Here is a 16,331-nt window from a genome sequence, read left to right on the forward strand (position 1 = left end):
TAACCAAGCTGCCTATGCTCAAAAAGGTCCAAATTTATATTCTTTTATACAGAAATTGATGGACATATAATATTCACAATATGCTAGGATCAAATGCAACTGAAAACTATGATGTAGGGTCAAATTAGGTTTAAATATCTAAGCTTATCGTAAGAACCCATACCTGCTATTGACAGATGTTTTGTACTTGTGTAAAAATGGTTGATTGGTGCCATGAAAACCATTTTTATGGTTACTCATGTATCATTAAAGTGACCGTTTGCCTAAAGAGGGGTTACCATATTATTATTTATCCAGTTTTAAATGGATACAATTTCAAATTATAAATCTACGTTTAAGTAAAGTTTTTTTGTGATCCTTAGCAAAGTGTGAGTAGTATATCAAGGGCGTTGGTGTAAAAAAAACTAACAGACGATATGGTGAATCCTTATCTAATGCAAAGATGAAGAAGAATTCACATACAGCTTGTAACCATGTTGTATGACCTAAGGATGACCTATATCAATCTATATATATGAGGACGTGTTTACCCAGGACAAGCTAGTATAACGTTGTTCTTCTAGTCGATCACAAGAAACACTCGAGGGAAGAACTATGTTAATCTAATTATGTTAGGACATCATTGCGTTCACATCCATAACCAGAAGCTTGGAAAGATGTTTAATGTTAAGCTGGCCGTGCTGGTGTTCTATTGTACTCGCAGTCAGATACCAGAACCACTCGAAGGAAGACTTCTTCCAGACTGTGCTGGTGTGTAATTGTACTCGCAGTCAGATACCAGAACCACTTGAAGGAAGACTTCTTCCAGACTGTGCTAGTGTAATTGTACTCGCAGTCAGATACCAGAACCACTTGAAGGAAGACTTCTTCCAGACTGTGGTGGTGTGTCATTGTACTCGCAGTCAGATACCAGAACCCCTGGAAGGAAGACGTCTTCATCATTGTACTCGCAGTCAGATACCAGAACCGCTTGAATCAAGACGTCTTCCTGACTGTGCTGGTGTGTTATTGTACTCGCAGTCAGATACCAGAACCACTCGAAGGAAGACTTCTTCCAGACTGTGCTGGTGTGTAATTGTACTCGCAGTCAGATACCAGAACCACTTGAAGGAAGACTTCTTCCAGACTGTGCCGGTGTGTAATTGTACTCGCAGTCAGATACCAGAACCACTTGAAGGAAGACGTCTTCCAGACTGTGCTGGTGTGTCATTGTACTCGCAGTCAGATACCAGAACCACTTGAAGGAAGACTTCTTCCAGGCTGTGCTGGTGTGTAATTGTACTCGCAGTCAGATACCAGAACCACTTGAAGGAAGACGTCTTCCTGGCTGTGTTGGTGTGTAATTGTACTCGCAGTCAGATACCAGAACCACTTGAAGGAAGACGTCTTCCTGGCTGTGCTGGTGTGTCATTGTACTCGCAGTCAGATACCAGAACCACTCGAAGGAAGACGTCTTCCTGGCTGTGCTGGTGTGTAATTGTACTCGCAGTCAGTCACCAGAACCACTCGAAGGAAGACGTCTTCCTGGCTGTGTTGGTGTGTAATTGTACTCGCAGTCAGATACCAGAACCACTCGAAGGAAGACGTCTTCCTGGCTGTGCTGGTGTGTAATTGTACTCGCAGTCAGATACCAGAACCACTTGAAGGAAGACGTCTTCCTGGCTGTGCTGGTGTGTAATTGTACTCGCAGTCAGTCACCAGTACCACTCGAAGGAAGACGTCTTCCTGGCTGTGTTGGTGTGTAATTGTACTCGCAGTCAGATACCAGAACCACTGGAAGGAAGACGTCTTCCCTGGCTGTGGTGGTGGGTCATTGTACTCGCAGTCAGATACCAGAAGCACTTGAAGGAAGACGTCTTCCTGGCTGTGCTGGTGTGTCATTGTACTCGCAGTCAGATACCAGAACCACTTGAAGGAAGACGTCTTCCTGGCTGTGTTGGTGTGTAATTGTACTCGCAGTCAGATACCAGAACCACTCGAAGGAAGACGTCTTCCTGGCTGTGCTGGTGTGTCATTGTACTCGCAGTCAGATACCAGAACCACTTGAAGGAAGACGTCTTCCTGGCTGTGTTGGTGTGTAATTGTACTCGCAGTCAGTCACCAGAACCACTTGAAGGAAGACGTCTTCCTGGCTGTGCTGGTGTGTCATTGTACTTGCAGTCAATCTCAGATACGAAGAAAACCACTGTGCTGGTGTGAAGACTTCTTCCAGCACCACTCGAAGGAAAACGTCTTCCTGGCTGGTGTGTCATTGTACTCACAGTCAGTCACCAGAACCACTTGAAGGAAGACGTCTTCCTGGCTGTGCTGGTGTGTAATTGTACTCGCAGTCAGATACCAGAACCACTTGAAGGAAGACGTCTTCCTGACTGTGCTGGTTTGTTATTGTACTCGCAGTCAGATACCAGAACCACTCGAAGGAAGACGTCTTCCTGGTTGTGCTGGTGTGTCATTGTACTCGCAAGGGGAATCAGTAACCCCAAGCCCTCATGGAAACACGTTTATTATCAATGTTGTCATGTTAGTCTAGCACCGAGTCCTACGCTGTGTCAATCAGGCTCTAAGGTCTGTCAAACGTTTGGTATATGTGACTATGCTGGCATGTCATTGTTCACGTAGCATGAACAACGCGCCCATGAGCGGTGTTCACTCACTGGATTGTCTGGTCCAGACCAGTTACTGACGCTCGTGAAATACATTAATGTACTAACATGTGAGTTAGTGAGTTAGCGCCGCTTTTAGCAATATACCTGCAACAAATACGGCGGGGAACACCAGAAATGGGCTCATGCATTGTACCCATATAGGGAATCGAACCCGTGTCTTCAGCTTGACGAGCGAACACTTTAACCACTAGGGCTACCCAGTCGCCCATTTCTACTACCATGAGATAGGAAAGTCATGCCGAATCAGTTACAGATATAACATGATACTACTGAATATTGTGCGTATTGTTTGAATAGCAAAGTAAAAATCACCACTCGCCTGTTTGAAAATAGCTGGTAATGTTGATGTATTTGGTTCAAAATGGATTGCACTCAAGGTCCACGTACAGCCGTGCGTTGTCACTGAGAAGTATTATGTAACCAAGCTGTATAACAATTTAAGATAATAGACAAGAGGGAGGTAAACAAGTATACAGTCGACCTGAAGATAATATACACCTATTTGTATGGTGGCTAAAATTGAAATACAAGAAATGGTCATTTTACATGGATGCATTTATCCTGGTATCATCGCAATGTCTTGGGACCTTACATGCGCAGTGTTTCCGTGACAGTTTCTAGCCCGGTAAAATTTTAATAACGTTTATAATTCGTAATTCTTTGCACCAAACTTTAAAGTGTATACTCTCTTTTGCCCGGCACGTTACTTGTGAGTTGACCTAAGCTCTCGAGCAACGTTGCACAATGTTTCTACATTAAGCGTTGAATGTGAGACGTCTTCAAGACATTTTCAAAGCAAAGGATAACCCCGGTAGAGGTTGTACATTCCCCAAACATGGCGACAGCCTATCTGGGTGTGTGGGACTATGTGGTTTTTGCACTGATGTTGGTACTGTCAGCTGCAATAGGTGTTTACTACGCCATCAAATCAAGGAACCAAAATTCGACCAAAGAATTTCTGTTGGCTTCCGGTGAGATGAGCGTTTTACCTGTGGCGATGTCGCTGCTCCTCTCCTTCATGTCCGCCATCTTCATCCTCGGTTTCCCCGCAGAGATGTACACAGCAGGAACCCAGTTTTATATGCAGGTAGTCGGAAATATGCTGGGCTGTGTGATGGCTGTTCTACTGTTTGTGCCCATGCTGTACCCACTGAAACTGACAAGCACATTCTTGGTAAGTACATCACGTGGATGTTTACAAATGGTTTAGTTTATTGCGTTAAAACTCACCAATTGACTTTAAATGTGTTGTGAATTGATGCCATCATAGCTCGTGTATAACGTCTTGAGATTTCATTACGTTCTTTGATACTTTAAGTTCGTATTCAGTTGTTATATATGTGTTGTATATGGTAGAGTCCTCTACTCACTGTTAACTCATAGTGGCCACTTAGGCAGGAAGCTAGAGTGAGTACCACTGTACAAAAATCCCAGACCATGTTAGCTGAAACAGAAGCGTTAGCTAGAGCGCCTAGCATCTTCAAAACTAAATGCGGAATCTCAGCAAGATTCTCAACGGTGTAACAAACTGAACCAGAGAGGGTTAGGCAGGATGTTCATCCTGTACCAAACAAATGCTGAGAGTGTCAGCTGGAGAGTCCACCCTGTACCAAACAAATGCTGAGAGCGTCAGCTGGGGTGTCCCACCCTGTACCAAACAAATGCTGAGAGGGTAAGCTGGGGTGTCCACCCTGTACCAAACAAATGCTGAGAGTGTAAGCTGGGGTGTCTTCCCTGTACCAAACAAATGCTGAGAGTGTAAGCTGGGGGGTCCACCCTGTACCAAACAAATGCTGAGAGTGTAAGCTGGGGTGTCCACCCTGTACCAAACAAATGCTGAGAGTGTAAGCTGGGGTGTCCACCCTGTAGTACCAAACAAATGCTGAGAGTGTAAGTTGGGGTGTCCATCCTGTACCAATTAAATGCTGAGAGTTTAAGCTGGGGTGTCCACCCTGTACCAAACAAGTGCAGAGAGTGTAAGCTGGGGGTGTCCATCCTGTACCCGACTAATGCAGAGAGCGTTAGTTGGGGCGTCCATCCTGTACAGACGAATGCAGAGAGCGTTAGTTGGGGTGTCCATCCTGTACAGACTAATGCAGAAAGCGTTAGCTGGAGTGTCCATCCTGTACAGACTAATGCAGAGAGCGTTAGTTGTGACGTCCACCCTGTACCAGACTAATGCAGAGAATGTAAGCTGGGGTGTCCACCTGTAGCAGACTAATGCAGAGACCGTTAGTTGTGAAGTCCACCCTGTACCAGACAAATGCAGAGACCGTTAGTTGGGACGTCCACCCTGTACCAGACTAATGCAGAGAACGTTAGTTGGGACGTCCACCCTGTGGGACGTCCAGACTAATGCATGCTGAGAGCGTTAGTTGGGACGTCCACCCTACCAGACTAATGCAGAGAGCGTTAGCTGGTGTCCATCCTGTACCAGACTAATGCAGAGAGAGAGTAGTTGGGGTGTCCACCCTGTACCAGACTAATGCAGAGAGCGTGAGTTGTGACGTCCACCCTGTAACAGACTAATGCAGAGAGCGTTAGTTGGGACGTCCATCCCTGTACAGACTAATGCAGAGAGCGTTAGTTTTGGTGTCCACCCTGTACCAGACTAATGCAGAGAGCGTTAGTTGGGACGTCCACCCTGTACCAGACTAATGCAGAAGAGCGTAAAGTTGGGGTGTCCACCCTGTACCAGACTAATGCAGAGAGCGTTAGTTGGGGTGTCCACCCTGTACCAGACTAATGCAGAGACCGTTAGTTGGGGTGTCCATCCTGTACCAAACTAATGCAGAGAGCGTTAGTTTGGACGTCCACTCTGTACCAGACTAATGCAGAGACCGTTAGCTGGAGTGTCCACCCTGTACAGACTAATGCAGAGAGCGTTAGCTGGGGTCTCCACCCTGTACTAGACTAATGCAGAGAGCGTTAGTTGGGACGTCCACCCTGTACAGACTAATGCAGAGAGCGTTAGCTTGGGGTGTCCACCCTGTACAGACTAATGCAGAGAGCGTTAGTTTGGGGTGTCCATCCTGTAGCAGACTAATGCAGAGAGCGTTAGTTGTGACGTCCACCCTGTACCAGACTAATGCAGAGAGCGTTAGTTGGGACGTCCACCCTGTACAGACTAATGCAGAGAATGTAAGCTGGGGTGTCCCACCCTTTACCCGACTAATGCAGAGAGCGGTAGTTGGGACGTCCACCCTGTACAGACTAATGCAGAGAGCGTTAGTTGGGACGTCCACCCTGTACCAGACAAATGCAGAGAGCGTGAGTTGTGACGTCCACGCAGACCTGTAACAGACTAATGCAGAGAGCGTTAGTTGGGACGTCCACCCTGTACAGACTAATGCAGAGAGCGTTAGTTGTGGTCCACCAGAGGCGTTAGCTGGGACGTCACTGTACCGCAGAGACACCAGCTGTACCAGACTAATGCAGAGACCGTTAGTTGTGAAGTCCACCCTGTACCAGACTAATGCAGAGAGCGTTAGTTGGGACGTCCACCCTGTACCAGACTAATGCAGAGAGCGTTAGTTGTGACGTCCACCCTGTACCAGACTAATGCAGAGAGCGTTAGTTGGGACGTCCACCCTGTACCAGACTAATGCAGAGAGCGTTAGCTGGGATGTCCATCCTGTACCAGACTAATGCAGAGAGAGTTAGTTGGGGTGTCCACCCTGTACCAGACTAATGCAGAGAGCGTTAGTTGGGGTGTCCACCCTGTACCAGACTAATGCAGAGAGCGTTAGTTGGGAAGTCCACCCTGTACCAGACTAATGCAGAGAGCGTTAGTTGGGACGTCCACCCTGTACCAGACTAATGCAGAGAGCGTTAATGTTCTTACATTAGTGCTTTAAACTGTTTTTCACTTTGTACAATTGATGCACTCGAATGCACGTGCAATGATGTTTTGGCACTAATTGCGGGTTGCACGATGTTTGGATTGAACAATGTGCTGTGGTGACTTTTTCTTGAGTCGATACTTGGGGATCACATTATGATGCCCGAAAACTGTTTACTATAACAGTTCATATTTTTATTTAAAAGTATAAATTGTGAAGTTTCTATTTTGACTCAGTATATATCAGGATATATGACTGACAGGATATTGCTGACTTTGTATTGTTGATTAGATGCCTCGCGGTGGTTTCGACAAACGGGACGAAAACTCCCAAGGTACCAGGAGGTGTTCCAAAGCTAACACTTTCTAAATTGGTATAGACCGCTTTCTAAAAAGGCAATGGTGTAGTGATGTTTAGTGTTGAATAAACAAAATCTTGCATGATATGCACATTCATATCCTCGTTTATAGATTGATCCATTCACATAATCTATGGCCAACTAAGTGCTAGTTGACCACGACTGATACATACACATGTAACCGATCTTCACCATAGCATTATGCTTAGTCAACATAATAATTTAATAATAACAATAACATTAATAAGCCCGGACCTCCTCAGCACAGATCCCCAACACCGCTTACTCATCTCCTTTACATGGATGACATCGAGCTCCTTGCTAAAGGAGATACCAATATGAAAGAGCAATTATCTTGGAATGCAAATTTGAGACAAGCTCCAGAATGACCAGATTCAAGACAAACTTTGGGCCGAGTATAGATCTCGCTTAAAGAAAATCGAAACAAGGTCAAAGCCACCACTACTTTTGCTGTGCCAGTCCTTTCCTATTCCTTAGGGGTAGTTGATTGAACAAAACAACACATACAAAGTCTTGACCGCCTGACCAGAAGGATCATGTCTGATAACAGAGCCCACCGGGCTCGTTCCTCTATTAATCGTTTATATACGCCAATCAATTCTGGAGGTGGGGGTTTGATTAATGTGGAGGCTCTTCATGATAGAATTTTATTGTGTACTTTTGCACATATTTATATATCGGATGATCATCTGGTGATGCATGTGAAGACTCTCGATGAAGCAAGGAATTCCAGAGCTATTTAAACGTGCCAAGGGTGTTGGACAAAATCTGAAATTTGAGGTTGATTTTGTTGATGGCGATGTACTGCTGGACGGTACAGCGATGGGAGTAACCCAGGTGAAGTCCTTCTCCAAATCTGCCCAGAGTCGGTCTTTGTGTGGAGAAGCTTTCTGAGAAGCCATTGCATCGTGTGTACATGCAGTGTGTGGAACAGAATAGCAATCCCACTGACTCCTTCGCCTGGATGAAGTCGGCTGGTCTCAAATGTGAAACTGAGGGCTTCAGGACAAGCCACTTCCCACTCGTAATCGCCAAAATGTGATTCTTAAAGAAAAGATTAACATGAAATGTCGACTATGTAATGAATTTACAGAGACTGTCCAACACCTGGTCAGTGGATGCCCTTCTCTGGCACAAACAGCAAATGTTAACCGACATGATGGCATGGCTCGCTGCTTCTATTACCGTCTCCGCCATGTCTGTGGCTTTGACTCCGAGGTCCATCCATGGTATGACCCTGAACATATCCAGGGCGTCATGGAAAAGATGCTTTCCAACTTCTGTGGAATAGGCCCATATACAGCTTCAGAAGAATTCGTGCCAACAAACCTGATCTTGTCCTTTTTGATAAAGCCAATGGATGTATTTATATCATTGAACTTTCTGTCCCTTTTGACAGCAATGAGATTGGCAAGATTCAGGAAAAGCATGACAACTATGCGGACCTCGCCTTTAAATTGTCTCGCTTGCATCCCAAGTACACTGTCGTCAGGTTCCCCATTGTTCTCGGTGCCCTTGGTTTGGTACCTCATGATCTCTTGCCGCAGATCAGAAGAGTGCCCGGGTTCTCCACCGGGAGCACAGCCCTTCTGACAATCTGGGTAATGCAGAAGGCTGCAGTGTTGGGGAGCCTTCATAATCTCAGGAAAGTTCTTGGTGGGTTCGACTAGGCAGTGTTTCCTGGGAGAAGTCCCATTCGCTGTCTGGGCTGCATGTAGAGCGAGCAAGGGCCCTGAGCTGATGATTAGCCTTACCAGCCTGACTGTGCCAGGATCACCCGAACCCTCTCTGCTGCATTTTCATGTTTAATCTGTAATATAATAGAATAGTCACATCACAATATGTCATATCACATCAAAATGTATCACATCATATAACATCGCATTACACATACTTTGTCGTATCACATCATATCATAACACACCATATCATATCATATCATATCACATATCATATCACACCGCACCACATCACACCATATCATATCAAATAACAATATAAGTACATACATTCTATAAATTCTTATGTTTATTTCTTAGAGACAATGCCTGATAGATAAAGGTTGACAACTTACGGATAAGAACATTGTCATCAGTACTCATTAACAAAGAAAATTTCACCCTATCGGGATATACATAATAATATGTTGGGACATTTATTTCTTAACTCACAATAGAATGGGCAAATTAACAGGAAGTGATTTTCATCTTCTACACAATTAAGATCACAAAATGTACAGATTCTATTTTCTCTCTCTATTTTATGATATCTCCCTGTTTTGATTGCCAAGTCATGTGAGAAACACCTAAGCCGAGCAAATACTTTTCGAAATTTCTTGATATTTAGTGAAAACAGATAACTCTCTCTGTATATATGGGATTTAAACATTCTATAATAGAAACATTTACTTGATAATGACAGTGCTACAACCCATTCTTGTGCATGTATATCTTGGAGCCTTTGAGTAACATTATTCACAAAATTTGCATGAAAGTCAACATTTTGCCTTTGCCATACCTCCCCAAAACCTATTGTACGAGGGACAGTCAAAAAGTAGTGAGCCTGACCTAGTAAATGATACAAATGCAGCTGTTTTTATGTTTAATTTTCTACATATTATCTGTCAACCTCAAGCAAATTGGTTTTGCTACGTTCCAGCCTTTACAATCCCATTTTTGTTTGAAATTTTATCTTGGTACCCCCCAAAAGCGCAAAATCTGCAATAAATGCACCACAAACTTCAGGTAACAAAATATGCAAGAAACATTTTGTGTGTTTGAGATAGGTAGACGTCCGCTAGAATCAAACTTAGATATTAAAGTGGATAAAAAAGCAATTTGAAAGTACAATCGCTTGTTAAAGTGATTCCCCTTCATGTTTACTGAAACAGCTTGTTTTGGAGACACTACCCACCCCCGTTCAGACGACGAATTCATAAGGACATAACTTATTCTAATGTTTTCACTTTTTCACACATGATGCTAAAGGTTCAAAGTAAATACTGAATGGTCACACAAGTGTCAACTCTCAGTATATTGTAAACAGGGCCAGCTTGAATATCTGGACACAATGTTTTTGAAAGACTAAAATGGGTGTGTCCTTAAAAAAACAGCCCTGTCTAAACATAAATAAAAGCAATCCAAATCTTTTGAATGTTGATTATGACGGGAAGTCATCCAATACTATACTAACATATTTTATATGACATTATCTGAGGGCATACCATTATCCAAGAGGTACCAAATGACGGATCATTTTTCATTTTCTGCATTGTTTCTAGAAATATTATACCCCAATGTGTTGTGATGACTAATATCTCGTTAATCACATTACCCACATATGTGAAATTTTATATACGACTTTGCTAATGATTCTTACAAACTAAAATGGAAGCTTTACAAACATTGACATCGAGAATATAGTTAGGCTACGTACTTTTTGACCGACCCTCGTATTTAACAATTCTCGAATGTTAGTCACCCAGTTAGTCATCCCGTTGTTATCGTACATTAACATCATATCATAACACTGTCTAAGGTATCTATCAGATTGCATATATAACAGACGTATCCAATATTTTATTATTCTAGCTTTAGCAAAAATGTGTATGGAAACCTTCCACAATCTCCATATACCATGGCATTAGGTGTACTTGCTTTCACTCCTTAAACATTCTTACAAGTATATAAATGTATTTTCTCAATTACGTCAAATGATTGAAACCCCATACCTCTGAACCATACAATAGAATAGGGAGGATTTTTGTATCAAATATTTTGAAAAAGGAATGAAAATCAATATCTACGAGTTTGTGAATGCTTTTGAGAACCCCAAATAAGTACCTTCTTGGCTTTGTGGAAGTTCAATATTTAGCATGTGCTAAATGTCTGAAAATGTCTGCATGTCTGAAAGACGATTTATATGATTGTGCGGGACTTGGAGAGGCTCTCTTTATAATACCATTTTTCCGTTTTAGATAGTTTGCCCCATTTTTAATACAACTGTTCTAGTTTTCTCAATATTAACAGTTAATCCTGCCTCATTGCAATAATGTTCCAACTGAAGTATATGCCTTTGTAATCCAACAACAGTAGTCGCAAACAAAATCATATCATCAGCAAACAACAATAAAAACAAGTGTGTCAAATAGGGATGTAACTGGATACCATGAGTACCATTCTGTTGCATTATCGAAGCAAATTCACTAATGAGCATTGAGAACAGGAATGGACTCAAAATACAGCCTTGCCTAAGCCAACATTGGAATTGAAGGTATCTAATATTTCATGATTATTTCTGATGCAAACTGTCACATTACCACATATCTTCTGTAGCAATCTATTCATCTTAGAGCTAATACCATGTTTTTGCATTAAACCACGGAGTTGCAGGGGCGGTGGGTAGCCTAATGGTTAAAGCGTTAGCTCGTCACGCCGAAGACCCGGGCTCGAATCCCCCACATGGGTACAATGTTTGAAGCCCATTTCTGGTGTCCCCGCCGTGATGTTTGCTGGAATATTGCTAAAAAGCGGCGTAAAACCAAACTCAGTCAGTCAGTCCACGGAGTTGCAAATGAACATATCTCTTAAGCTTATTTACTTGTAATAATAAAGCAACAAAACCCTTCCCACATTCATAAGAAACATTTGCAGAAACCAGAGGCGATTTTACAATTCCGACTATACCGTGAACTTGGTTTTGTGAATCACTATCAAATATTGAGGATACAAGTTGTTAGGGAAAAGGTGTGCGAATCCTGCCACACCTGTGGAGCCCGTCATAAACACATGATAAGCCGACTAGTAGTTAAATTGTTCCCGGAACGTAGGGGTACGAGTTTAAAAAAGGAATACATCAGAAAGGGGTGACCTGCGCTGGTAGTCATGTGAATTTACATTTGTAACTAAGAGTGTGATGTTCATTGTAAAATGCCTCTATATTTTTATTTGGGAAACTATATGTTACTGGTTATAAATCAATATTAGAGTATATTTGCATTGGTTGTCTATTTCAGGAGTTTGTCTTTATTCTTATATAATAGAGGTTTGCGCAAATACTAATCTCACTGAGATCCCAACCATGATAGGAGTAGGAGCTCGTTTTCTGGATTTATTGTAAATGGCGAGGTACGTGTTGAAACATTATGAGCTTTTAAAGTTCATGTGAATGTTTTGAAGACGTTGAGGAGATTCAACAAGGCATGTTAGAAATGAACGATTCGTGTCATCAATGGTATTATATATACATATGGCATATTAAAGGGAAAATTATCAGTGACTTGAGAAGACAGACGTATACTGAGGAAAAATAATAGAAATGACTATCTGACGGTGTTACGAAGATTAGTTCACCCGATATTGACTACAACTGGTATTTTCAAGAGTCTTGTCGACAGTTACATGCCTATCGTAGCATTTGTTTTGAAACCACAGTTTGTCATTGTGCTTTAGAGATGTGGCTATTCAAAATGAGTGGTTGTTAGATGGAGCATCGGCTTAGCAGTTTTGGTATAAAATAAACCCGTCTTAACAACCCAGGTTTAGTTAGTCTTTCCTTGGGAGAACGTATGATCATTACGATCCAGAACATCCGGGATTTTGCTGCCCCTGTTAAATTGTGTGAAGCAGTGAGGATATCTTTATAAAAGGCCACAAGGGCAATTTAGCTTCATTTATCTGTGAACCAGTGTCAGTGACACTTCACCTCAAGCTACCCCCATTTTGGTTTCATGAATCTGGCGATACACACCCCTTCGTACCCAATGCTGATAAATAGACAATGGATATTTACATACTCTGGGCTGAAGGGAAAAAGGAGATCCTTATCATTCAGGTATGCGTGGAGGAGAAAATCTGCCATGGTGTCTGTAGATCGTATTTTGAAAATGTATGACTCCAGAGTGGAAGAAAGACAATAAAAATCGTCAACAACAACAGACATCGTCAGGACAACTCAAGAATCAACACGGACAAGTACAACCACCACCATCACCACCACCACTCCGTCTAAACCAGCTGCAACCACATTCATCAGGAAGGCCTATCCAGTCTCTTTGGAAGAGTTAATGCTACTTCATGTCCTTTCAACTTCACCTCAATCGTCTCCTGTGGAAAACCAAAAGCTTAGTGAAGCAGATTCTAGAAAGGATGGGCATTAAACCTAATCCTGAACATGTACCGTATGGCTCTACAAAGATGGCAGCTACTGTATAGTGTCATTCAAATCTGTGTTTATCTAAATGTTGAATTTCATCAGGGCATTCCTTCCTGACCTCAGAGGGATGAGTTCTCTCGACCCCCAGTTTTGTGAACATTCTTGTTCTTGACGACTTAAATGTTGACAGCAAGCAAAGATCATGCATTACCGATCTGTTTACTGAGGTCATCATAATCTCTCTGTAAGCAGCCTTGAACCAGAATGTATTACAGCAAAGACCCTTCTCCAAGAAGAAACTATCATTTCTCTGATTCAGTTCAATAACCCTATCAATAAACAACCCATCATGACTTTGGCAGAGGCAAATGTATCCAGAAAATTAAAAAATATTTCATGGACCAATTTCAAAGGGCCTACCCAGAAACCTTTGTGGATACACTTGTTGGTAGATTTAAAACCACAAAGCCCAATTGTTACTTTGTCAAAATGAATTCAGTTTAAAAGGAGACTTCAAGCCACAACAATTCAGTCGAGTTAGACAATCAGAGTGAGCAGACGTGGGAAGAAAACCTCCCAACAATGCCATCTTGTGATGACTGTGGACTCATATTCCAAGATATGCACGATTTTGCAAAAAACACAGAAGAAACTGGTGTCTGGAACGGTTCCCATTAGGTCCCACCTGGGATACCCCAAGTGGGACTTATTAGAAGTAAGAAAATTAGAACGTCTCTGCTTTGAAGACACACGCTATCTGGCGGTCTGTGACTTCACAATGGTCAGGTGTTTAGCAATAACCACAATTTACACGATAAACAATGTCCTGAAATGGAAAATGATGACGATGAATCTTTGGGGTGATGTCACAGACATAAAAAAAGAAAAAAGATGGATGAAGTGGAAGAGCAAGGCATAAGACAAACGTATTTATGTACGTGTGAGTTGAATAAAGACTTTTGGATCAGAAACGACAGCTGTACATGAAAAGAGGTTTAAACGAAGACATGATAGAAGACAAACAGGAGAACTTATATATATGGCGCACTTTTAAAGATATGTATGCACGATTTATTGCTTATCTATAGCATATGCAGTTGGGTCCAGAGACACACAAGAAATGTTGAAGACTTGAATAATATGTATCATGACATGTTTTCAAAACTGTACAAAATATATATCTTGGGTGGAAGGCTTGATTTGAAGATGATCATCAGGAAGACATGATATCTGATACAGAGAGTGAAGAATCTGGACAGGAGGAGGAAACGGGAATGTGAGACAATGTAATTCGCAAAAGATGTAAAGGTAGTCTTTGGGAGTGCTCCTATCCTAATGTCTTCTTATTTAAATGGAGCTAATAAAACATATATATGAAATTTCTTTCTTGTTTGTTTATCATATGAAGTATATCTATTGAGGGAGGACTGATATTACACAACTGTTAGTTGCATAATGACTAAAGACAAAGTGGAAAAGCCTGATCAATAGTTCTTTTGTTTTATAACTGATAATTAATCTATTCGTAATTCCTGCCTTAACCATATTTCACTGAGATCCAATGCTTGACAAAATACATTTAACCAGATACGCCCAATTCTTAACACCTCCTCATACAAACTACTCATAAATGCTACTATCTGTCACAGAAGCATACACCAGTATTTAATCATATTATACTGCCTCTGAAATAAAGGGGATAACGACCTAATTCTGCATATACCATCGAATTACATCATCATTTCTAAACCTCAAACAACCTTTTTTTCACAAAAGTCCAAATGTAAACTTTCAATATTTAATCCCTGATCATACCCCCATATCTCAGATGCATAAGATAATATACTGCCGACATAACAATCAAAGACAAGTAAAAAGAGATTCAGAATTGAGAGGGAATGAAATGGGAAAAGGGCTTTCTACCCTGATCAGACAACTGTAACTGAGCCTTGAAAAATCGGCTATAATAATCAAACTGATAAAATTAAAATGTTATTTTAAAGGCTATTCAGTGTTCATACTTCGCCTCACCCTTGATAAAACACTCCATTATTAATTCAGTGACTCTAGGTAATTTCAATAGATGTGAGTTGCCAAGCCCCACAACCAATAAACGTGACGCATGCCTGAACTCTGAAATGAAGTCACACTTCTAGACTGTTCTTTACCAGCATAATGACGGTCAGCCACCTTCTAATGAGGTCACACTTCTAGACTGTTCTTTACCAGCATAATGACGGTCAGCCACCTTCTAATGAGGTCACACTTCCAGATTATTCTTTACCACCGTAATGAGGGTCAGCGACCTCAAAAATGAGAGTCAGACTTCTAGGCTAATCCTTACAATTGTAATGAGGGTTCACTCCCATAATGATAACTCCAAGTTTGACTACCCGTCCAATACACAAGTTCAAGTCGACTGTTTTTAATTACTAGCTTTCTCCCTCCATCAGGTAGACTGATCAACAAACATTTATAAATAACTATAGCTGTACCAAGTTTTTACAACATTTATTCAGCTAATTACATAGGCTCAGATCTAAACACGTCAGAAAAGTCCTCATTCTTTGTGTACTCTGTCACAAGTCCTAGAAGTTTGCGCCCCAAACACTGTGTACTGACAGCCTACCACGGATGTGTTAGGGAACTCAGAGATATAGCCTTGGCTGAGGAACAGGGTACTCAGTGTCTACCTGAATAGTCAATTGATGAAAGAGGTCTGCCAGTTGTTTTAACAGCATCCTTCAGCACACGAAACAGTCTACCGTAAGTTGCTCGCTGACGATCAGACATAAGACAGAAAGCTAAAATGAATCACAGTATTGCCAGTAAGAGAATTAATCACGTTCAACTGATGCCAAAGTCTTTTACGCATCTAGAGAGTTCCATCCACGAAGAGGATATCAGCTTGCCGTAACGCTTAGAGTGTTTCCTCCTTAGAAAACACCAGTTACTTGTCACCGTCTCCATCTTCAACAGCACAAAAGCGATGTCCGTCAGATAAAGTAGTCAATCTTCCTTCTAGGGTGACATCTCTACGATGTTCACGCAATGCATGAGTAGTCTTCCTTCTTTGTCTATTCAATGATGACGTCACACTGTACAGAGGTTGTGCAGCAGCAGCAGCAACAGGCAGTTGGTGGAGCTCTCCATTTGTTGACATGTTGCTTCTACATCTTGGAGCAACACCCTTTCAGTAGTCAGCCACATTATCAGACTTGAGCTTATACCGAAATCCTGCATGCAGCACTTGTCGGCTCCTCTCTATGATACAACAAACTCTACTCTCTG

At 41.9% G+C, this 16,331-nt stretch overlaps 1 protein-coding gene across 1 annotated transcript in view; it reads left to right on the forward strand.

The window, feature by feature from the left end:
* The first annotated feature begins 3,438 nt into the window (after positions 1-3,438).
* The window catches only part of LOC124289187 (sodium-coupled monocarboxylate transporter 1-like), a 57,602-nt gene continuing 44,709 nt past the window's right edge, over positions 3,439-16,331 (forward strand). Inside the window, exon 1 of the mRNA XM_046725787.1 lies at positions 3,439-3,840. Coding sequence (XP_046581743.1) covers positions 3,502-3,840 — 339 coding nt within the window. The 5' untranslated portion in view covers positions 3,439-3,501. The remainder of the gene's footprint in view (positions 3,841-16,331) is intronic.

The sequence above is a fragment of the Haliotis rubra genome, unplaced genomic scaffold (assembly GCF_003918875.1).
Source record: "Haliotis rubra isolate DU_JTF1 unplaced genomic scaffold, ASM391887v1 Scf435, whole genome shotgun sequence".
In the NCBI taxonomy this organism is placed as follows: domain Eukaryota; kingdom Metazoa; phylum Mollusca; class Gastropoda; order Lepetellida; family Haliotidae; genus Haliotis; species Haliotis rubra.